Source organism: Corvus cornix, chromosome Z (genome assembly GCF_000738735.6).
Source record: "Corvus cornix cornix isolate S_Up_H32 chromosome Z, ASM73873v5, whole genome shotgun sequence".
Taxonomy (NCBI): domain Eukaryota; kingdom Metazoa; phylum Chordata; class Aves; order Passeriformes; family Corvidae; genus Corvus; species Corvus cornix.
In genome coordinates this window covers 66,481,142-66,505,621 of record NC_046357.1, presented here as the reverse complement: position 1 = coordinate 66,505,621, position 24,480 = coordinate 66,481,142, and the positions used below count along the sequence as shown (strand labels likewise).

General features: G+C 39.7%; 2 protein-coding genes and 1 long non-coding RNA gene across 7 annotated transcripts in view; 2 read left to right on the top strand and 1 right to left on the bottom strand.

Moving 5' to 3' along the window:
• CERT1 (ceramide transporter 1) overlaps window positions 1-14,571 on the top strand; it is an 80,992-nt gene extending 66,421 nt beyond the window's left edge. For 4 of the 5 annotated variants that reach the window (XM_039567722.1, XM_039567726.1, XM_039567725.1 and 1 more), the window contains 9 exons: window positions 973-1,065; window positions 1,664-1,741; window positions 5,900-5,995; window positions 6,682-6,814; window positions 6,941-7,011; window positions 8,363-8,491; window positions 9,249-9,378; window positions 10,616-10,752; window positions 11,616-14,571. In XM_039567722.1, coding sequence (XP_039423656.1) covers window positions 973-1,065; window positions 1,664-1,741; window positions 5,900-5,995; window positions 6,682-6,814; window positions 6,941-7,011; window positions 8,363-8,491; window positions 9,249-9,378; window positions 10,616-10,743 — 858 coding nt within the window. In that variant the 3' untranslated portion in view covers window positions 10,744-10,752; window positions 11,616-14,571. The remainder of the gene's footprint in view (window positions 1-972; window positions 1,066-1,663; window positions 1,742-5,899; window positions 5,996-6,681; window positions 6,815-6,940; window positions 7,012-8,362; window positions 8,492-9,248; window positions 9,379-10,615; window positions 10,753-11,615) is intronic. The other variant, XM_039567723.1, reaches the window with a different exon arrangement.
• A 2,018-nt stretch (window positions 14,572-16,589) lies between these two features.
• MED18 (mediator complex subunit 18) lies at window positions 16,590-18,211 on the bottom strand. Its single transcript, XM_039567727.1, has 2 exons — window positions 18,076-18,211; window positions 16,590-17,907 (listed from the first exon to the last, which is right to left on the bottom strand). The coding sequence occupies exons 1-2, from the start codon at window positions 18,146-18,148 to the stop codon at window positions 17,354-17,356; spliced, it is 627 nt and encodes a 208-aa protein (XP_039423661.1). The 5' UTR covers window positions 18,149-18,211; the 3' UTR covers window positions 16,590-17,353.
• Window positions 18,212-18,330: 119 nt separating this feature from the next.
• LOC104685134 overlaps window positions 18,331-24,480 on the top strand; it is a 9,282-nt gene continuing 3,132 nt past the window's right edge. Inside the window, exons 1-2 of the long non-coding RNA XR_751058.3 lie at window positions 18,331-18,496; window positions 18,622-18,734. This is a non-coding gene — a long non-coding RNA (uncharacterized LOC104685134). The remainder of the gene's footprint in view (window positions 18,497-18,621; window positions 18,735-24,480) is intronic.

The window sequence follows — 24,480 nt, the reverse complement described above, 5'->3', positions numbered from 1 at the left end:
TACTGATACTTGAAAAATGTCTTAGTGATGAGCACTTCCTGAGAGACTTCTGTGACTTACACTCTGTCCTGAGGTGTATCTCCTGAAGCTCTAGTTATTTTATTCTGACACTGATCAGGGAATTTCCTTTAATATTTTTACAATAAATTGTTGTTGCTTAATGCTAATTTTGAGAAAGCAACTTCACAGCTTGTCAAGAAAAGAATAGTATAAGTGCTAAGTTTATTGAATGTCTCTAGATTCTAATTCCTAAATGAGTTTCCTAAATGAAAATTATCTTTATATGTGACTGATGCTGTGTTAAAATAAAAATATCAAACACTACAGCTGTCTCAAAATCCAATTATTGGCCTGAAGTTTCTTTTTACTTTAGTGGTATTTGGAGTAGGAAAGGCATACTTCTGTTAGTGTTTGTTTTAATTTTAAAATTCTGTAGTCTCTGGCTACTTCACTAACTCATTTCTTAAATACACTTCAGTGACAAGGATCAAAAAGGGATAAGATGCATTCTAGAAAATATATAGCATATGAGAAAGTATAGCAGCATATAAAATGAGAGGGAATAACAAAGTGGTGCATCCTTTGTCTTAAAAGGGTTTATGCTTAGGAATATAGTGAAAAACAATGACTTGAGAATTAAAAGACTCTCTAGTGGACCTGTAGTACCCAACAGAGTTTATCCTATGTTGGGATCTCTTAGCAAAGAGTAAAGGTTTTGAGTGATTGTGACAGTACTACATGGATCTTTAGTGCTGCCAGTGTGTTTTCCTTAACTTAGAAATACACCTTGAAGTTTAGATTAATTCAGTCTTCAGGCCCACTCACTGTGAATTCCAGTGGGATGACAGCTTCATGCCTGTCATGGACAGCATTAGTTGTTGTAGTAACTATGTAGATTGAGCATGACTCACTTTGTTTCACAGTCCACCCAGTAGCAGCTGACTAATAATAATTAAACCGATGTTGTTGCAGTCGCAAAGCGAAAAGGTTAGATTACACTGGCCAACATCCTTACCTTCTGGAGATGCATATTCTGCTGTGGGGACTCATCGGTTTGTGCAAACGGTAGGATATTTATCCTCATCTTCTCAGAATATTGGGCTGGTCCGTGCTGTTTCTGTGTTATATTTTGTGTGGGCAGGTGAGATTTTTAGGTGTTTCCAGTAACTTCCAGTGGCCTAGACATCTTCGAATAAAGTAGCTGGAACTGAAGAAGGACTGCTTTTTGTCTTGGCTCAAAAATACTGATTTGAGAACCTGTTTAGGATATTCTTTACTTGGGTCAGGTTTGTCAGGCAGAAAATAAAGGAAAAATACCAACTGGCTAACCCCAGTGTTTTCAAGATACCTTCACCCAAATTCATTGAATTGATTTTATTTAAAAAACAAACAAACAAACAAACAACAACAAAAATCCAGTTGGTTGCATCCGAATCAGTTGGCTTGTTTTTTAGTATTACTGGAAACACTATGCTCCTGTCAGGGCTACACTGGGAGCATAATATATAATAGGTGCATGAAATCAGCATTCGCTGCTGTGCTTGCTGCTTATGGTGCTTTTGTTTTCCTTTTCTTCATTATCTTGTGCTTGCAAGTTGGTACTGAACGCTCTGTTGTGCCTTTGTTCTGATTACTTGGTTTTTTCTTTGTCTGTCTCTGGTAGCCCTATAGTCGCTCTTCCTCCATGTCTTCCATTGATCTAGTCAGTGCCTCTGATGATGTTCACAGATTCAGCGCCCAGGTACTGTATTGATGTGTCAAGTGGGGGTTGCATGTCTTTGCTGTGTTTCATCCTCTTCTCTAGAACCTGGGGGGTTTTTTGTTATGTCAATCACTGCTTGCCTTGAACTAGTACATTGAGACAAACAAAGGAGTTCTCTATTCCTGTACTAAATGGTTGTCTTTCTTTACATCCAGCTTGCATGCATACCACTTATACAGAGGCCCAAATCTTGTGAAACTATTTGATTTACTTCAATAGCTTTAAAAAAATGCCTATAGTTTGAAAAATTTGTATTTGTAGTTACAATGAAAGTAGAATAACATATGTTTTACAGAGGCTGAAGATGGTCTTTGCTTCGGATTGAATAGCTTTTCTTGCTTTTAAGTCAAAGGTTTGGTTTTTGTCTAAAGTGTCTGTTTACAATGATATTAATATACTGAATCTTACGGTTCACTATTACTATTTTTTACCTCTATGACTAGTTTGATTACCAAAAGGCCATTAAACATGTTGACCTACAAGACTGTGGGTATGACAAATCATGGTGAAGAGTTTATATATATTCACTTGTCCTTCAGAAAATAAGTCTGACATGCTGAATATGTCAATGTAGCCATAATGACATATTCCAGTAATGTACAAAATCACTTTAGGTGCTTGCTAGGAAGATGGTAGTTTAGGGTAGAATAAGATAAGTGTGTTCACATGTTTGCTTTTTAGTCTCCAAAACTAACCATGTTATTGATGCTATTACTTTCCTTCTGCTGTGGTCCATATGTGGTTGTCAATATGGAGCTTCCTTTTGGGATCTGCTCTTTTGGAGGTTTTTTAAAGTATTAACAAAAGCTCCAACCAATCCTTTTTTTCTCAAACAGGAATAGATTTTTTTTTTTTTTTTTTAAACAGAGCCTGGAATTTTATTACCTGCAGACCTTACAACCAGCTTCATGAGCAGGACCAACACTTAAGGACTTGGCTAGTGGACTAAAATTCCAAGACCTTTTGCAGTCAGTTTGTTTCTGAAATTTGGACTTATTGCAAGGGAAGAAGTGTGCAAGTCCTATTGCACAACAGTGGTAGGCTCATCTACTGGTACTCCAGTAGTTGAGTTAGTTTTCTAAGTTTTTTTTTCACTTTGGGAGGAGGGGTAGTAAAGTGAGGGCATAATAAAGTAAGGGAATAATAAGTAATAGAAAGCAAGTTTGTTTGCCAAGACAGGAAATAGTACTCTGTCAGATTGTGGGTGCAGAGATCATTCAGCATAAGGGAAACTCATATTTGCCAAGATATGCAGGTGTCCTCATTTTCACCTCTTTTATGCCTGTGATTGGCATAAAACATTTCTGCATTCATATGATAAACCTGAGTTGTAGAGCACCAGTGTGACTGCAGAACTAATCACTTAAAGACCTGAGAGTGGATGAAGTCCTTATCACAGTAATGCAAATTGTGGTTAAGTATCAGGACCAAATGGACTGGAGTAAAGTTGCTCTTTTCACCTGCTGCATGGATTATACTACATGGAAGTTACTATGGAGTCCCTCCTAATCCAGTTTCAAGTTAATGGACTCACTGCAGAAAGTACGAGTATCCCCACATGCAGCCCCAACCTCCAAGTATTTTCCCTAAAACAAATTTTTGCCAGACCAACAAGTCATTCTAACCTGCTCTGGAGTTTCAGGTCTACTGAACAAGACAACAGAGAGCATGATGAGAAAAGCAGACCTTTTCATTCTACCTGCTCTGGACTTTATTAAAAAATGTATGAAAAATTGGCCTCTGTCACCAGGCTGACAATTTGACTTTTGGGAAGGCAAGCTAATATCTTGATTCTTAACAAATGTGACTTTTTTCCTAGACTTAATGTGAATGAAGGGAATGAAGGGTATCAGTAAAAGGTCAAGTAGCAACTTGCAACCCTGTTTTTAAGACTGAGAAATATAAAGATGTATTCTGATGGGAGTTGGTTCTTCAGTGTCCCTCTAGTAAGGTATTGATTTGTCTTTGCCAGTTGAGTGAGAGTTCAGATCACTTTCTTTTAAACATCTACAAGCTTTATCATAGTTTGAGCTGCTCTGAAGCCCTTTAAATGGAAGAACTTGCCACTCAAAGTTCAGGTCAAGACTGTATGGAGTACAAGTTGCAATATTTTTGCAGACTGTTCCTGTAGCCAACTAGGAACCCAGAGGTAATAGTGAGTGTCTCAAGTGGGAGAGAATCTGTGGATCTTGACTGTGCAGGTTGACAGATGGTGACCAGTGCATAGACTAAATACAGTTTGGAGAGAGAGTGTGCACAAGCAGGTTGTGTAAATACTGCATTTCCTGGTGAAGCAGGAGCCTGTTTAGATTGTGTTCCTGTGGGTACCTTCTTCTCTTCAGTCCTTGATATTTCCCTCATTCCTTTGCATTAAGGACATAAAGCAAATGTAGCAAAAGACAAAAGTAAATGTATAAAGCATAGCTTTGTCCTTAATAAATTAGGGTGGGACAGAAAATACATAAGGGCCTGAAGGTATGGTGAGTAAGTGTTGGGAGCATGGCAAGGATTCCTTTCTTAAAGAAGCATTGAATATTTAAATAGCCCACATTCTTACCTGTTTTGTATTGTACTGTCATTGTTTCACTGGGAAAAAAAGGAAGAATCTTTTGTAGGAAACCTGCTAGTAACTGGCAGCAAAAGCTGGTTTGTCTAGAAGCTGAAACGGATATCTTGGTGGTGCATTTCATTCACTGAAACTCAAAAGCAAAATACCCAAAACCCGGAGTGATAACTTGTCCTTGTCTAGAGAAGTCTATACTTAGTTAAAGTAAGACAAACCAGGATTTCCATCCAGTGGAATTTTTTTTTTCATGTTGTGCTTTGAGAGTTTTATTTGATTCAATTACCTTTTTTCTTCCTGGTCTTAAGTGTATTGTACCTAGTACAAACAAAATTACTGCCTTGAATTAAAAATAAATAACATCTTTCAATTCTTTATTGTATAAAAAAAGATTAATTATTATTAGTTTTGCTTTCTACTTGTTTTCATACTTGCTTAAGTATGTTTTACATATTTTACTGCACACTAGGCTTCATATTTTTGTAAACTGTACAAAAGCACCATAGGGTTCAGACTGTTAATCTTGTGATTCTGCACGTCTTCAACTGATCTTCATGTTGACCCATTAACTAATTCTGTTTGTAGTGCTTTTCCTTTTGGGAAAAAAAAAGGTATTTCCAGTAGTTCAGGAGAATGATGTGAACCATGTGGACTTGCCTGCTGTGACAAGTTTTAGTAGTCATCTACCTTTTGGGTGTAAAAAAGTTATTAAAGTGTTTCCAATACTTGAAGCAATACACAGCAATGCATACCCTATGATTTTGCTTCCGTTTTTATTTGGGCATTTGGAAAAGGGTGGGGGACCAAGGAAACAGAGTAATATATTAGATCTAAAATAAAAATCCACTTCCTTTCCCAATACCCATTTTCATGCATATTATATGGAATAAAAAATGAGGTATTCACATAACTTGATAAAAATATAGCAAATATTTGGCCTTAAAGAAAAGGCACAGCTGCTAGTTAAATAAGTTTTGAATTAGCATTTTATAATTATAGAATATCTTTATTGTCTTAATCCTTTGAGTGTAGGCATTTCTGGTTTCTTTCTAGCTGTCAACTGTGCAAAGATGGCATTGAAACAGTGCAGGCATTCTTTGCTCGTGACTGTTTCCTTCACTGCTCTTCCAATATGACTTTTGATATGCATATGCTTTTGTAGAGCTTGTCAGTCTTCCTCCCTAACCCCCTGCCTTTGTTCAGCTTTTTAAATGCTCTTCAGTGAATATCTTACAGTGCATTGCAATTCTATTTAGAGATACCTGCAGTTCCTATCTGCTGAAATAAAGAACTGGTTTAGGTAGAAGTGGTGAGATTTGACAGTTTAAAGGCACAAAGGCAGGATAGGAAGTACCCACAAAGAACGAAGTTGGAAGTTGAATCAAGATTTTGGCTTTTGTTTCTGAAGGCCAGCGTTATTTTTTTGTTCCTAACCTAACAGAGAGCTCTCTTGTTCAAATTCAGCTCCTGCACAGGAATTGAAGTATTAACTTGTGACTTCTAATGCTGTACAGTATCCTCCCAAAAAGATGGAAGGAATTGGTTAAAAATGCCTATTTTTTTTTCCTTTACAGGTGGAAGAGATGGTACAAAACCACATGACATATTCCTTGCAAGATGTAGGAGGAGATGCCAATTGGCAGCTAGTGGTAGAAGAAGGAGAAATGAAGGTAAACTATTTGGGTTTGGTTAATTTGTGTAAGATGATACACTGTGAAGACAGATACTTCCAGTGTACATTTGGCAGTGTTATCTTTACCGCTGGAGCCCGTGATCTTAAGGGTCTTTTCCAATCTAAATCAGTCTATGCTTTTCTGTTAATATTATTAATCACCAAGTTATGCTGTTGCAACTTCTCTCTGGGAATAGCATTGTTTAGGTTGAGGCTGGGGTTCATGAGAGCTGTGGCTTCTAATATATTTATTCATACAAAATCCTGTGTAAGTCTTGCAATAGCTTCATCTTTGCAGAGTCCTTTCTCATTCCCTCCTACTTAAAGGTTGGTATCAAAGGAATGTGTAAATTCTATGTACAAAAATAACAAGAGTAGCAAGCTATTGTGTTGGCTGCTCTACTGTGCTTATGAATCCATGTGGATGGTGATAAATAAGGTAGCTTAATCATTTCTGGAGTAGAAACCTTGAAGTACTGGTATTTTAATGTGAATTGCCACGTAAGAATGTCTTCAACAGTAGTTACCAGAGAACACTTTCATGGCAAATTATTCATGTGACAGTGTTCTAGGTAAGTGGTTTGTTGGTTTGGGTTTTTGTAAACTGATTAAATTTAAAGAGTTAAAACATGAACAGTTTAGACAGTTTCTCTTCTACGTTTCTTTCTTTGTGTTTGGCTATAGGTATACAGACGAGAAGTGGAAGAGAATGGAATAGTTCTAGATCCTTTGAAAGCAACCCATGCCGTTAAAGGGGTAACAGGGCATGAAGTTTGCCACTACTTCTGGAATGTTGATGTTCGTAATGACTGGGAAAGTAAGGAATTGATTCTTCAGCTTTTCACGTTTATCAGCAAGAATAGTATTGATAACATTGTCCTATTGTCTGTGACTGTTTGCTGATGGATTTTTTTTTTTTCTCCCCCTCCCCCCCTTCTTTTAGCAACAATTGAAAATTTCCATGTTGTGGAAAATTTAGCTGATAACGCAATCATCATTTACCAGACACATAAGGTAATAACACTTCATTTGCATACTTTACTGAGACAGTCTGAGGCACGTGTGTTCCAGTGTTATTCTGAATACTTCACTGGCATAACAAAATACTGCTCCAGACAATATTCCAGAACAAGTTCTCTATTAAACTGCAACTTCCATCAATTTTTCAAACTTTTCTTGAGAGCATAATTGGTTGTGCATGTGTCTGATAGAGCTTGTAGTAGCAAGTGAGGCCTGCTTTTAATCTCATGATTGTATCACTGCCAGCAAGGCCAGAGTCATCAAAAGCAAATGGAAGCAGTAAATCACCACTGACTACAAGGAAGAAACCTACACCACTGTGTCAGATGTTTCTTTTGCAAAAATGCAGATTACTGTTCACCACAATTAGTTGACATACCACCTTGTAATGCAAGTGTTTTTAATTGTTGGTACAACGTTTGTTCTTGTACCTTCATTGTTTTTTCCCCCAAAATGGTTCTGGTGTCAGTTTATAAAAATGTTCATTTGAATTATAACCCAGCAACTGAAATGTAAAGATTTAAAAAATATATAGGAATGAAATATACAGATTCATCCTTAGTCTTGCATGTTTCTAAGTATTAGTATATTCAAATGTTAAAACAAGTATTTTTCTTTGACAATTTTACCAGTAGTGCAGTTAAGTTAAAACTTCTTTAATACAGGACTCATAATTTTTAGTAAGACAGTTGTGTCATCTGTATTGGTTGTGGTAAAAGCCAGAACTTTTTTCTCCTATTGAGTGTCAGGAAAATAACTTCTGTCTATTTTCTTATATGTTTAGACATTTCACTTCTGAAACTTCCTCTTGTATAGTATCAGTTTGCTATATCTGTCTTGCTGAAGTAGTAGCAGTAACAGTAGCTTTTTGAAGTAGTAATTGTTATAAATACATCCTTCCTCTCTCTTTCTCTCCAGAGACATAAGTAACTGTAGATGTATCCCTATATGCTTAACCATTAGTACAGTTTGTATCTGACAAGTATTAACTAAAATGCAAAACTGATGTGTTGCAACTGAGGTTGAGGGAACAGGAGGGGAACTGCCTCTTCCTATTTTTTTAAATGAAAAATTCACTTCAGTTTGGCGCTCTGCATTTCAAAGGTCTTAAAGTTTTGCCTTAATTTTTTTGGTATGAAGTGTAGCCAACCTGATACTTCTATTGCCTATTTACAACAGTTATGTTCTCTTTCAGTTTTGAAAATGAAATTACTAACTTGAAGATGCTTTAACATAATAATATAACTGACCTGGTTTGCCTTGCTTGGTTTTTTATTTTAACTAAGGATAGTGAGTACTTAATTTACAAACTTGGAAAAGCTTATGTTCAGGTGTTTCTCTGCAGAGAGTGTGGCCAGCCTCTCAAAGGGATGTGCTGTATTTGTCTGCCATCAGAAAGATACCAGCATTCAGTGAAAATGATCCAGAAACATGGATTGTGTGCAATTTCTCTGTAGAACATGACAGTGCTCCTGTAAGTATTATTTTGATTCTGTGAAGTTCTGCTTTTAAGGTAGTTTTTCTGTTCTGTGGTAATGCCTTCACAGAGGGTTTTTACAAAAATACAGTTGATTTAAACCAGGTGATAAATTGACCTGATGAAGGCATTCTGAGCCAGAAGCTTTCTTACCGGATCTCTCAGTTGGCAGATCTAAGGTGTTTCAGCAGAATGGAAGCAAAATTTCTGGAGATGTGAAAACATTTTAAAGAATTGAGGTTATTTTTAATGGAATCAAATCAGTATCTCTTCAGTATTGTCAAATATAAAAGTAGGTTTGTATAATTATAGGTAGGGCTAAGTCTCCATTTTACACAGGTTTGCCTTGGTTCTATCAGATAATAGCAATGATTGTTTTCCTTGGATTGCTATTTCATAGCCTGCTTTCAAGGGAAGAGTTAACTGATATTTCTAAATGTTGATACATTATTCTTGAAATGTTTCTGTAAAGAAACATTTCTGTGATTTGTCAAAACAATTGAAATAATGCACTTACTATGTGTTAAGCAAGCAGAAACTTGAGATTCAGACGTTTCAGTTGAATCCTTTCCCTATCCACCACGTATCTTTTGTTTTACTCACTTCCGTGTTACATCCATTTAAGTGCTAGAATGCAGAGTTTCAGAAACACAGTTTCTAGAGTGGCTTAGACTTCATAATGAAAAAATGTTCATGCTCAAGTATGATGAAACGGATTTAGTTTGAGGCTCACAATGTTTCTTATTTTTGGCAGCTGAACAATCGCTGTGTCCGTGCCAAAATAAATATTGCTATGATTTGTCAGACATTAGTAAGCCCACCAGAGGGGAACAAAGAAATAAGCAGGGACAACATTCTGTGCAAGATTACATATGTAGCTAATGGTAAGTATAAAATTTTTCAGTATGACATTCATGATAGATGTTAATTTTGGGGAGTTGAATACTGGCACAAAAGAAAAACGGTTTGATGCCCTTTTCTATTTAGTCTATATATAGCATCACCTTTATGTTCATCACATTCAAAAGGTCTCAAATTAATGTGCTACATAAATTGGTGAATGGGATCATTCATTATGTAGTACTCTGGGAGGAATAAATGAAGAACTGTGTAGCTCAGTCTTAAGTACACAACCTTGGGGTGGAGGAAGGTGGGCAGAAATACCTGCAACTGGAATGAGTTGGCAGAGCTTTTAGTTTCAGTAATGGTATGTTGGGTTTTTTCATGTACTACTGTAATTTTTTTTCCTCCCAATTCATCTCATTAGGCTGAAAAGCTGCTGATAGTAAAGATACAGTTCTTATCTCCTGGTGCCAAGAAGGAGTAAACACATTTTGTATGAAGATGCTTGAAAGCTGTATAATACAGCCTACATTTCTTAATTATGTTTTTTAGCTGATAGAATCCTTGGTATTGACTAAAAAATTGTCAAAGCCAAATTGTATTGTTGCTGTATCCAGTATTTAGCAAGGTGTTGTGGTATTGGAGATGCATACTTACTATCCTCTCTCCCAGAGCAACAAGACACTTCAAAGTAGCTCGCTCTGCTTATTACTTTTTTTCAAAGTTTCCAGTTCACTCAAAAAGTAAATTTTCAGTGCTAAATTCTGAACTGTGACTATATGGGAAGTGATAGCTTTTTCAGCAACATACTTTCACTGTGAATTGAAATGTAATTAAGAATCAGTTCAAATTTTCTTTAAATGGTTTATAATTGTTTGCAGGGTGCTGCCTATGTAGCAGTTCTGCAGGCAAAGGCAGTAATTATTGAAAAGTTAATACTGACTTGCTTTTTTTGAAATAGGAAGTTACTCAGATCTCCTTCCATTTTGATTCTTGAAAGCTCATAGAGAATATCCTCTTCCATTTGGGCATTTTTCTAAGACTCACCATACTGCGTGTTTAATGTTTTCTAAATAATGGCATCATAGATCTGGACTGAGCTTGAGTATTACAAAAAGAAAGTGCTACAACAAGTCTAGGGCATTAAAAAAAATCTGCTGATGGTTATTCTTTCCTGTTACTTCAGGAAGAGTTGCAGGAGTAATGAACTAAAATTTGTTGTTTCAGCATTTAGTGGAGTTGCTTCATTACAATGTCCTTCTTCCTGTTTACTTCTAGTGAACCCAGGAGGATGGGCACCAGCATCAGTGTTACGGGCAGTGGCTAAACGAGAATATCCAAAGTTCTTAAAGCGTTTTACATCATACGTGCAAGAGAAAACAGCAGGAAAGCCTATTTTATTCTAGTATTAGCAGGTATATATACTTTTAAAGTTCTTGATTCACCATTTTAAATTTAAGGCCAAATGGAAGTATGTGATCTAGAAATATCCTGCATGATTAGCATGGCTTCAGTGCTTGTTTTTAGTATGCAATATACTTTCTTAAAACAGTCATGTCATTTCTGTGTACAGGCTGCACAAGTTATTAATGGAACTTCACTGACAGACCAACATGAATTACTAGAGTATTCGGAAGACTGTGACTTAAGTTTTTAGCCTTTCTGATGAACCTTAGAAAGAAAAGGGATTTCCAGATGCTTTCTGAAGTCAATGGATATGTTTTTAATGGTATAGGTTATTGGCTTGTTTGAACAGTTAGATGATGATATGACATTAGAGGAGGATTTCTTGGTCACTTGGAGGCTATCTGAGCCTCTTAGTGTTTGTAATATAAGGCTTTAAAATAAGGCTTACCCTAATTTTTGTTAGACTCCTATGTATTTCATTTTCTATAACTGTCATGTCAAACCACAGAATTATGTTTAGTTGTGCTAGTGTTACAGCATCATTCAGTCACATCTGAAAATGAGTCTCCATCTCTTTTTCTATGTGTGATATAGGCTACCTCTATTTTTGGGTTCTATTTACTGTGTCAGACTCCAAAAGTCTTAGTTGTTTCATTCAGCTGTAACAGATATTCCTTTAATAATTCACAGTTTTAAATGTAAATCGTTAGAGAACTAGTGTAAGTAAAGCATTTAAAACACAATGTCGCAAGCCAACAGTTAACACATGACTGTAGCAGTCCTGATGACATTTAAGGTGTTTTAACAAGTTCATTGTACTAGCAGTATACAAACTTTTCAGGGCTGTATTTTTGTCTTTGCTTACCTGCAGCAATCAGAACAAGACTGGGTGAGCATTCCACGTTGGAGAAGTGACCATGCATAGAGCACTCCATGCTGGAACGAAGGATCTACAGTCTTTTTATGGCCCAAGTTCTAGGCTTTGTATACTGAAGTGGAGAAGTGGTACAACACCATGAGGCTGAATATTTAACAATAGCTCTCTCCTGCTATCTTTCTTGCTGAATCAGTGTGTAATTATAAATACATGTATTGATAACATGTATATGGCTCTATTTTTATTTGCTTGCTTTAAAAGAAGAGTGCATACAACTTTGAATCACCAACATGGGCTACTGTGTTAATTTTGAACAAGTTGTAGAATTTCATTGTCAACCATCCCAAGATACTTGTGCAGTTTTTGTGCATGTGTGAAAAGCACAAGAGACAAATGCACATATAGCATACTGTATGTGCTTTATATGCACAAAAATCTGTGTGGTATTTTGGGGGTGTGAGAGGATTGGCTTCAGTAAAACCTAGGTAACTTGTTGGTAGGTTTTGTTTTGCTTTGTATAATCACAGTTCATTGCTGCTGGTTTCTATAATGAACCATCTTGTTACATAAAATGCCAGTTAATAACTGAGGGCTGTCAATATCCTTATGAATTTGCCTTTTCTATTGTCTTACTCTTATGACGATCTTTAGTTCTGAAGGAGTAAGAGTGTGAAAAGCTTTATTTTTTCCAGATATCTTTATATTTCTATTGTATTTTTTAGTTATGTAATATGTGCTGCAGAATTTTTGTTATTAAACATGATCCAGAAATATCTAGAAAGATTCTGTATGAGAGGGCAAGAGACTGCCTAAAACCTGGCAGACGCCTGTCCATACTATATGTGGACTGCTTTCTTGCATGATATCCAGGGCTTTCCCAAAGCTGTGAGAAGGTACACTATAATATTTATTGAAGTAATTTGGATTGCATCAAACAACATTCCCAGACTAGATTGAGGATGAGTACATTATTTTCAGATCCTGCATGTGTTTTCCTCATCTCAATCAAGCTGTGCTGTGAGGTTCATATAGGAAATTATTTGCCTCTTGATCAAAAACCCATCAGAGCTATAAGAATGCGTAGTTCTTACTGGAAAGTTCCCTTTAGCTGCTGTGAAGATTTAAATGTCAGATGTTTGCCTATCTTTGATTCTGGAGATACTTGCTAGGAGAGGACTGTGTTGGGCTAGTACTGACTGTGAGGTCTTTTATCCATGTCCTGTAGCTGGAAACTCTTCAGAGACTGCTCGGTGTTTCACTAAACCGTGTATCTTGAGGAAAAAAGTTTCAGATATATTTTCTTCAAAAGAAAGCTGAAAGTCAAATTTATTTTATATAGTGTGCTAGGTGCCTGAAAAGAGATGTAATACAGTAACTTAGTGAAGATTTGGTAAATGATTCAATGTGATCTGCACAGTGGTGAAAAACTTCTCTCTTCATCTCTGTAGAGATGAAACCGTACCTAACACATGATTACACACGCATGCAGATTTCATACTCTGTAACTCTTCCCTTTTTATTTGCCTTTCTCTAATGGTGTGCATGGAATATGCCTTATTACAGAGTTATTCTGTTCATTTGAATATGTAGAAAAGTGCCTACATGGTAATATTAGTAAGGCAAATAAGATGAAAATTTGTACATGTTTACTATATCACCAGTGAGCATTTTATATACCAACGTTAGAAAACAAAATCTTATACCTCAAATGTACTTCATCTTTTTACAATCAACCAAGCAGTGGTACATTCCACCATAGCCACTGATGGGAACTTAAAAAAAAAAAAAGTCCAAAATATAAAGAGTTTAAGTCCTTATTTGCCATTTCTGGTAATTGTTGGAACGCGGGCAAGTTTATTAATTTAATAGGATAGCTTTATTTTACAAAGGTATGGAAAGTTTACAAAGCAGTATATAAACTTATATCATTAGTTGCATTTGCACTAAATGTGATGTACTTTTGCGATTTATTCTGTAAATAAAATGACACTACAAATACTATTTGTAAAGAATATGTTTTACTTTTAGATAAAGGCATTGGTACTTCACTGTAGCTAGCCCTGCCCAATCAGATTTGTAAGAGGCTTTTTAAAGACTATGGAAGGAGTTACATGACTGAGAAATCATTATTAATGGACCTCTCAAAAAATAATTTCGAAAGGCAGTAGGCCTCTCAGATTGTCCTTGTGTGAGTAGCCATTAGATCTTTTCTTCTGGAAGGGATGTTGCTTTTATACAGGTTTTATACAATTTACCCTGTCTCTTGAGCCCATCCCTCTTGTCAGTCACTGCCACGTCTGAGTGGTCTGAGTTCATTTCTTCCTGTTAACAGATCAAGAGTGTTTATGCAGCTGTGGTGGTCTTTGCAGAAAGAGCTTCTGACTCTAGAATGGTTGTTTTGTAAGCTGAACCAATTGAAAAGGGAGAAAATACAGCAATCTTCTCCATCAGATATTGTTCTCTAGGTATCTGCATCTGTTCGGAGAATTTGGATGTTGCCAAACTAGTTCTGAAGCACGTGACTTGGTAGAACTTGTACTGGGAATGAAGATGAGATGGTCGTTGTTATTCTGTCTGAGAACCTGAAAATCTTTGAAAAATTTATCTGTGAAAAATGTGATGCACTTTGAAAAAACTTACCTTTTACTTAATTGGGCTGAGCTGGCTTATCTGAAGTTGTGCAGATTCTCTTTAATCAGATTGTCCACCTGTATTTTTGTCAAGTTGTACAGATAACGCTGTATTTGAATTGCCACTGTTCATTTACAGACTTAAAACATGAATCATATTTTTGAGTACCTTGAGTGTGTAGAGTTGTAACTGTTCTATAATAGCTTTATGATCCTAATGATAAGTTTTAAAAATTAAAAGAAGTTGGCTCTTACATGTTACAATCACAAATTTAACACCAGTATTTAAAAGTTAAAAATATTAAAATTATGAAGAAAAATCTTGGCTTTTTGTTATTTTTGACTTTCCAGTGTTTGGAGAAACTTACTTAAAATATTTTACCTTTTAACCAACTTTTAAATCATGAATAAAGTTATATACAATATTCTAGTGCATGAAAAACATTTAACAGGAAAGCAGTTTACTTGTGTTACTGAGGTTACTGGGATGAAAACCTGAATGCCACATTAGTTTATACATTGAGAAGTTCATTTTGTGTGAACAGTCAGAGGGGTGTAAAAAGGTGCTCCTGTACAGTGTAGTCATAATACAGAGCACTTACAGAGTATGCCAGCTCTTCATTTGTACAGAATTAACAAGATTCTGGGAACTTCCATGGGAAGAACAGCGATCCGGGACGGAGATGTGCCAAAGGGTAAACTTGTGGCCTTTTCAAAGTAAGAATAATTTTTAGTAACTAGGATGAGCTTCTGTGAGCAAGTTTCTTAATAGTAGAAACAGGTGGTGCCTAATGGATCAATAATAATCCTACCTTTATTTGTTTCACAGTGATTTTTACTTCTTTATATAGCAATCAGTAAAGCTGTAGAAACCTTACATGCAAGACTGGAGTAACAGCCTGAAATAAGAGAAGGCATTACTTGCACAGAAACAAAACTTACCTGAAGCTCAGCTGTATCAGACATCATGTAATATAGTGCAAAAAATAGTGAGTCCTGAGGTAACCCCCAACCTTGAAGAATGCAGCTATTTTACCTAGCAATAAGTCCCCCAAAATAAAAAAAAAAAAAAAAAAGGTCACATTTCATATTCCTGGTCCCATAACTTATGTGCGTAGTTTAAAAACTACATACTTTCCAGTCAGGAGAGGCTGAGCATTTCTGTGTAACTACAATGTAATTTGACCCTGGATGATGAATGATAATTAGGGTTATGCCATGCAATTTAGTAGTGTATTACTAATGCTAATCACCTTTAGTCTCCACCTTTTATAGGCTAAGTTTTATAGGAGGAGAAAAATACATTTTGTTACACAAAGGGACACACTTTGAGCATTAGCTACCTGAAAATGTCCTCAGCTGTAGCCCTTGATGCAGTAAGCTCTTCTCTATGCACACCTGCCTCTTCTATGCATTGACTATAGCCAGAATAAGGAAGCCTGGTACTGTGGATTGCTGCAGTTTTCAAGGTTTAACCTAATTCTCCTTTAAAAGAACATTTTTAAAATTATTTATTAATTGTGGATCGATCAATAGTCAGACCTATTGTCATCCACAGGACTTCCTAAACTTTTATGTGCCAAGAGACAAGCCACAGATTGTACAGGTCTATGGCAAGTGATTCCTAACCAGTGCTAAGAGTGGCAAAATACAACAGCCCTAAGGATTCCCACCTACTGGGGTAGGACTGCAAGCCAACCATGGAGCAACCTGGCACATGCAGCTCCTAGGAAGTTATGCCCTGTATGTAAAGGAATTCCAGCTTGGAGGCCCAGGATAGAGAGCGAGTATGAACAGAATTGTAGGTGTGTTTGTACCCTCCAGAAAGTACTTGTAGTCTAGGTAATGAGCAGTCACGCTGGTGACGCCTCACTGCTGCCCTGCGGGAAATCACTGCTCTGTCTTCAGCCTAAGGGTACTCAAGTACCACCCAAGTAGTCGAGTGTTCCCCACGCCCCGGCAGTGGGCTGTTAGCGCTGATCCAGTTGAAAATGTAGCTGATTGAAGGTTTTTCTGGGAGTGGCCCCTGCCTTTCATTGTTACATAAAGCACTTGGGGTGCTGAAGGGTTTCTGACGGAGGTTGGCACATTTGAGCAGTGGGTAAAATGGTTGTCCCCGGTAGAGAACCTGAGAAATTTAAATGAACTCCTTTATCTTTCCCGACCTTTTTTTTGACTGAACTGTATCTGAAAACTCAAACTTAATTCAAATAACACTGAATTATCACTGCAATACTAGGGTAACTAACCATCCTACTATCAAGAGAGGTGCTAAACAAAATCATCAGTAATTCAACTAGCAGCTGCTAATTTTTTGCAATAAATTTTAAACGAAAACTTGTGAATTAATTTTTTAATAAAAAGGACTTAACACTTCAATATGGCTGTCAGCTGTGAGAAATCCAGTAATAAAAAGTACCTTGTAATTTACTTTCTTATTAAGACTGCCCTAACCAATTCCAGTGAAAATAATGGAACACTGTTAAAAGCTGTGACAACCACTTGCAAATGTTAATATTACCAGATGTTCTTCCACTTCCAACTTTGGTTACATCGGAAGCTACTGACAAGTAGCTCTTCCTGTCACATAAGCTATGGTGAAGAGGTGTACAGTTAGTTGCTCTTTTATACAGCAATTTCTGTTTCTGCTTGTGTTAAACAGCATCTCCTGCATTAAGGGTATTCATCTATTACTGAAAAAAGACATTTTGGATGACTAGGTAGGATATACAAATGGTGCTCTAAAGAAACTAAAAGATAGCAATGGGGTGTGGGTACACACAGGGATGAATTCCAGTAAGTCTGACATTTTTAGATGTTTAGAATGTTAGACAATAGGCTTTTTAAGGTATCTTCCCCGTAAGAGAAGGAAAATTATCAACATTAACATTTACTGATATTTTGAACAGTGCTAATTTAAAGTGTTCACTTTTGTTCATATCCACAAGTGAAGGGAAAAAACACTCAGTAATTTCAACTATCAAAACTGATATATAGTACTTTATTCCCCTCTCTTTGTTTTGATTTGCCCTCAAAAAGCTTTTCAGAAAAACATCCTTTTCTGAAACACACCACCAGTGCCTTAATCGCCCACATTTTCAATCACATTAGTCTTTTGGGGTCAATTTTCTCCAGGTGCACTAGAGGCTTCAACTGCTCAGCAAAGTTCCTCATGTCATCAGAAACAATGTCCTGCCCTGCTGGTGCGACCACGTTGAGCTCCACCAAGTAGGAGAGGGAGAGTGGCTCAATGCTCTCCGTGTTTCCTGGCATCAGGATGCGGAAGATCTTGTACACCACTATCTTCATGATGCCCTTGCGGAACACGTGCCCTTTGGCCACGAACTCGTGGTCCATACGGAAGCCCATCTCCACCAGGAAGTCCGTCAGGTTGTCGGACGTGGCGATGTCCACGCAGTTGCGCACCAGCGCGTGGCGGTTCTTGTCGCCTATTTCGGGCTGTCCCAGATAGCGCAGGTGCCAGGGCATCCCGTTCTTGTCCATGGAGCGCCGGGCGCGTAGCACGAAGGGGCTGGCCTGCTGCCCCTTCAGCAGGAACACCATCTCGTGGTCCAGGAAGGTCTCGGGCTCCATGTTGTCGCACAGCCCGCGCAGGCGGTGCAGGAGGCTCTCCAGGCTCTGGTCCAGCACGCTCCCTGCGGAGACAGCGCCACGGTCATCGCCTACCCTCCGGGCCGAGCTGGGCTCCCTCCGCAGCGCGCCCGCCCCAGCGCCCCCCAGCCCGCCCGTGCGCTCGCCCCGCGCCGCCTACCCTCCCCCCGTCCCCGGCGGCTGCCCGCGCTGCTCGGCCCGCGGCTGCCCACCTTGGAGCAGGTACTCCATCATGTTGATGGTGCCGCCCGTCACGGGCATCATGGTCACCGGCGGCGCCTCCATCGTGCGCTCCCGCACCGGCTCCGCGGCCTCGGCGGCGGCGGCGGCGGCGGCGCGGGGGAGGAGAACGGAGAGCGGCGGGCAAAGCTGCGGCAGCGCCCCCTGGCGGCTCGGCGGGGCCGGTGCGGAGCTGAGGGCGGCGCTGGGGCGGGGCCTGGGGACGCCCCGCCCCACACGCCCTGGGCGCGTTTCGGAGGCGGAGCACAGGCCCTGAAGGGAGGAAACGCGGCTTTTTCCGCCTGCGCTTGGCCTGGTGGAGAACTTCCTGACATTGAGGGTGGCCCCTGGACCAGGCTGCCCGGGGAGGTTGTGGCGTGTCCCTCTCTGGAGCCATTCCAACCCCCCCCCCGGGTATGTTCCTGTGTCACCTGCTCTGGGTGACTCTGCCTTAGCAGGGGCGTTGGACTGGATGACCTCCAGAAGTCCCTTGTAACCCTAAGGATTCTGTGATTCTGTATTTCTGTCTTTTATTCTAGTTTGCTCAAAGCAAGAAGTCGGGAGGTAACCCATGAAAGGTTGGCTCTGTGGTCATCAAACCCCTACACTATTTATACCTTTTAACAAGCAAAGGCATCAGCATTTGTTGGCTGTAAGTTGTATAACTTTTTTACTAATTAGTACTCAAACCCCTATTTGCTAGTTGTATCTCTTGCTTCTCCGAGAGAGGAGTCATTTTAATCTGCAGGGTTCTTCCCTTCCTTTGAATGAGACAGTGGTCATGGTCATCCACTGATGGAATTACCTTCCCTCAGCTACTGCCCAGTCCTGCTGACTTCACTTCTGGTGGCTCTCATCCAGAGAGCTCATTCATGTTGGGATTGTTTTCTCTTTTCCCCAAAATAAAGGATGAGCCAAGCATGTGACATCAGCAGTGCAGTTGCTTAGACATAACTGTTCAGCTACAGCAAAGTTCGATTCAAATCTTGAGGAGCTCAAATCTTGAGGGGCCCACATCTCAAGGGGCTCAGTAGTAGCCTCACCCCAGTGCAGGGGGCACAGTGGAGGGGAGTGGGAGGCCAGTGGGCAGGACCAGCCATCAGGGGTCATCCTGGCTGCCCCCACAACCCTCCACAGGGAGAAGTGGTACATGCAATTAATTCTGTGTAAAATCTCCATAGGAAATGTTCCAATCTGTCTCTGACAGCAACAGCAAGGGGGCCAAGGCTCTGGGGCATTGTGAGTTGGGCTTCAGCTCCTGCAGCAGCTGGGGTTAAAAATTGTTATCAGGGATGCAACAGGCATGATCCATTGGTTTGGAAAGGCAGAAATCTCATCTGGGCATGGCAGGGTGCACACCATTTCTAGGCAGAAAACCTCTGTTTTCAAAAAGTAGTGGAAATGCCCAGTATGCATCAGCTGAATTTGCTCCTGTCAATCCCCAAAAGAGAGTTATAAATTTTACCTTTCTTTTAGCACTTTTTTGTGTAACAAACCTTTGTGCCACTCAGACAGTGAACAGTATGTCTGTCTTTCCTTTATCAGTATCTACGCAGCAGTGGTGTCCCCTGCCTGCCCCCCCAAAAATTACATGAATACTGATACAAACCAAAGACCTGCAAAGAAGAAATGGCATAATCATGCTCTCCCAGGGAAGTAATGGTTTGTATCACCCCTGATGTATCAGAGGTAGTTTGGAGTACTGCCAAGCAGGGGTGACCTGAGGGGTGCAGTGCAGTCCATGGGGGGAATATGTGTATTTACATAGGAGGGAACCATGCCCCAGGGATCTGGCACACTGGACACACATTGCACATACTCCCCAGATTGCAGATAAGATGCCTGTGTTGAAATAAAGCAAGAAATTAGTCAACAAAAGGTTTGAGTAATGGTTTAAAAGCCTTCCTAAGCTTCAAGAAGCAAAAAAAAGGTTTTCTCTTATATACAGATCAGCTTTAGTTAGTGTGGTCATCATACAGTTTGCATGGAAAACTTGATATTGAGAAAGATACCTAGGAAAAGTAAAAATGAGTGAAAAATAATTTTAGCATTTCAAAAGGGGTAATTTCTGAGGTTCACTTCTCTCTGTGGTGATACAAATTGCCTCTTCTGTCTAGCTGATGTACATGATAGTGTTACTACAAATGCCTAAAAAAACCTAAGAGTATGCAATTTTCTGTCTTGAAGTACAAATTCTTTCAAATTCCACAGCTGAAGCTACCCTGAGTTGTTTTGCTCCGCAGTCTGAGAAGCTATGCAATAGTGCAATCCAGAAAATAAATGTTGTCCCAAAGTGGTCATCCCCCTGTAGTTCTGGGAAAAAAAGTAGGTGAGCAAATGTGGCTTTGCCCCACAACCACAGCATCTCCAAGTACCCTCACCAGCAGTGTAAAAGACGCCATAGTTCTGCAGCTGCTGAGCTGCTTGTCGCTGTGGGCTTGGAAGCTCTGTGGTGCACCTACATACCTTAAAGATATCCTACAGAACCTTTTTCTGCAGCTGTTGAAGATAAGATGCAGCAGACACCGACAACAGATGGTCAGACAGATGGAGGGGGTGGAGAGAAACAGAGAGAGAAATGAGGGGTAAACATGCTATTCCCAACCACCTAACTATGTTCTGTTCAACTGCCTTGGAAACCCATCTCACTCACCTGTCTGTGTCAGGGAAATGGGATGCCCATGTGGGACCATGCCTTTATGTCAGCTCTCTGTCACGTGCCAAGTGCTCAGAGCAGAGCTCTGCAGGGAAACCTTAGGTGAAATGAGTGATCCAGCCACGATCACATTGAAATAATACCAGCAGAAGGGAGGGTCAGCTAGATGTAAACAGGATGTAAGGGTTTTTTCTTCCCTTTTACTAAAACTCAGAATTTTTTCTCACTCATGTCACAGACTTGAGGTCCAAATCCAATTTTGTTACATATATCAATCAAAAATGCTTTCAGATTAAGCATACAGCACTCTACATTCACTTGTGGTAAATTAACAGCAAAAAGTCTTCCACCACACAAATCTCTGTATGAGCTTCTTGAAATTAATGCAAAGAATCACAGAATCATTTAGGCTGGAAAACACCTCAAAGTCATAAAGTTAAACCTATGACTGAACAACACCTTGTCAATTAGACTATGGCAGTGAGTGCTGCATCCATTTTTTCCTTAAACACCTCTGTTGATGATGACTCTACAACCTTTCTGGGCAGCCCATTCCATTGCTTGACAACCCTTCCAGTGAAGAAATTCTTCCCAATGTCCACCCTGAATCTCCCCAGGTGCAGCTTGAGGCCATTTCCTCTTTTCCTGTCAGTTGTTGCCAGTGGGAAGAGACTGTTGCTTTGTACAAACTCCTTTCAGGCGATTATAGAGAGTGATTAGGTCTCTCCTGAGCCTGTGGACTAACTTCAAAGCACTTATTTAAGATGCAAGTGGTTAACAAATTCAAACCTGAATTTCACTTGGGGTCTCATGGGACTAATAGCTCATACAGCATGAGTAAGTACATTTTAAAGGGACTCACAAACTTCTTTCAGCTTCTTTCCCCAGGAATTAAAAGGGCTAAAGCTCCTGAAACGTCAGTGTTTTTAACTTGCTCTGCTTTGGCAGACTTGCAACTTTCAAAAAGTCCCATTTGTCAACGACATTTTCTGGGGTTTAGAGGGCAGGCATGGTAAAGTACCTTAATTAGTATATGAAGTCATTACTTTGTATTCCACTCTTTGCTAGCCCTTTTGGGAAGAGGAGAATTTTTACTGAATGAAATAACTAGAATTATGGTGGGATAGCCTTGGCGAAGAGTGACGTGCTCACCACGTATTCAGCTTAGAGAGAGAAATAGAATTTGAGAAAGCTCATGGGTCAGAGAAAGACAGGAAGATTTGCTGCTGGTTTTTTGTCATGGCAGAAGATTTTGCCACGTGGAAAATCAGATTGTTGCTGGTTTAAAATGATGGGAAATTAATGGGAGGACAGAAGGACAAACACTAGCACAGCTTTCTTGCCCCTTTTTGCCGAGCTCAGCTTCATTCCTTCCCTGTAGGCTACTCTACCTAGAATCGTAAAAATCATTAAGGTTGGAAAAGACCTCAACCTCATCAAGTCCAGTGGTTAACCTAACACTTCCAGGTCCACCACTGAACCACGTTCCTGGTGCCACTCTGCACCTTCTGTAACATTTCTGGGGTCAGTGATACCACCACTTGCCGGGGCAGTCTGTTTCAGTGCTTGTCTTTCCCTTTCAGTGAAGAACTTTTTCCTCATATCCAGTGTAGCCCTTCCCTGCTGCAAGCAGAGACCATTTTCCCCTTCTCCTTGTGCTTGTTACCTGGGAGAAAAGAGCAGCCCCCCCTGGCTGCAGCCTCCTTTCAGGCAGCTGTAGAGAGGTGAGAAGGTCCCCCCTGAGCATCCTTTACTCCAGACTAGACACCCTCAGCTGCTCCTCACAGGACTTGGGCTCCAGACCCTTCATCAGCACTGTTGCTCTTTTCTGAACTCACTCTGGTACCTCAATGTCTTTCTTGTAGTGGGGGACAATTACTCCTCTCAGTTATGTAATGGGCAATTTATATAATGAATTCTTTACATAATTTTGAAAAGTTGTTGAGAGAATTTCAAGGTTGGAATTACTCATTAAGTGATCTTCTGTGTTAACAGGTAACTCAGGGGCTGTGTTTTATGTCAATAGTTGAGGAACCATCATAAATAAAGGGACTATATTAAGTTACAGTGCAGACAGAGAAAACCATAATATACATCAGGTAATTGACGATTTATTATCAGCCTCAGTAATGCGCATTATAATATATTCCTCCCCACCTCACAAAACAGGAACAGTTTCCAAGTGAGATATTTCAGTGAGCTGGCCAGCCTGGTGGCTTCCAGACTTGGCCCTGTTCCTAAGCTTGTATCACCAAAGCAAAAACTAAAGTTGCATGTGGATTTCTATGCTATGTGCCTGTGTTACCTGGATTTTAAATGCAAAATGTAGGGTGCATTGTTAAATATTAAAAGAAACTGCTGTGAGGAATTTATTTGGAATTTTCTACTCTTCAGACTTACTTACTCAGGAACAATTTTCATATGGAAAAACCAAGATTATCCTGCAAAAAATACAATTCTCTTTATCCAGAAACTCTGCCAAAAGTGGTATCACTCTGTGCACCTGATAACCTACCCATTTTTTTCAATAATGAAGCATATTTTAGAGCCAGTATTCCCAAAAGTTGAACTAATTTTAACTTCTAGTGTTGTTAAACCAGACCTGCTCACACAGAGCTATGCCAGCTCTCACATAGAAAAGATGGGGAGTGAGATGGGCTGCTCTGTGTACCATTACAGTTGTACGTGGCTTGCTTCAAGCACCTTTTTAAAAACGTTTTTACCCTTGGCTGCATCGTTATACTTGTGCATAAACCCATGCATTGGGTGGGTGTGGGCTGTGGGTAAAACACTGGTGGGGCACTCAGTGCTAGGCAAAAGAAAGTAGCAACACTGCCCAGTTGTTTTGAGAGTGAGGGAATGTTTTTAGGGCAGCTTTATGCAGTGACTGCCTCCATGGAAGACCACGTGTCTGAGAATGTGGATTGAGGATAACGCAGCCTATGGCATACACATACTGTAGTATTGTCCTCCATTTGCTTTTGGAGCCCAGCGGCCCATTAAGGGGAGGTAGAAGGCAATTTGGCAAACTGTGTTGTGGTACCGGGTGCAGAGCTAGAAGCTACAGATCTGTGTGTCTTGTCTTGTGCTGTGCATGATAGACTTGCGTAATTGTGGTCCTTCGCTCAACGGTCCTACATGAGATTCGTAACTGGCATCATTTTATGGCATGGTTAAATTCATCCTGGTGTTGCAGCTTGTGCAAATGGACTGACCTTGTAGAATTCTTCTCCAGAAGAATCAAGTGGGTAAGGGAGAAATTACTTCTTGTGAGGATGCCGAGATACTGGAACAGGGAAGTTATGATTGGAAGTGTTCAAGACCAGGTTGGATGGGGCTCTGAGCAACCTGATCTCATGTTTCTAGTAGTGGATAAAGAAAGAGGTAATTTTTTCCATTCTGCTACTGCTGCCTGGTATGAGCTGGAGATTAATCACTACAAGGAGGAGAAAGGAAACAGGGCTGGCTCCTGTTGACACCCAGGTTGTGTCTGGTGTATTATGTCTATGGGAAAGGCCTCCAGGATACAGGGAGAGGAAGAGAATTGCATCATGTCTGTTTCAATGTGTGCCATCAGGCCACATAACAGGAAGGAAGAACCCTGAAAACATAACAGGTCCACCAGGTCGATGCCTTTTTAGCCTGTGGACTTGGCAGTGTTAGGTTTAGAGTTGAACTCGATTCTAAAGGTGTGTTCCAATCTAAATGATTCCGTGATTCTCTGGTCTAGTGAAGGTGTGCC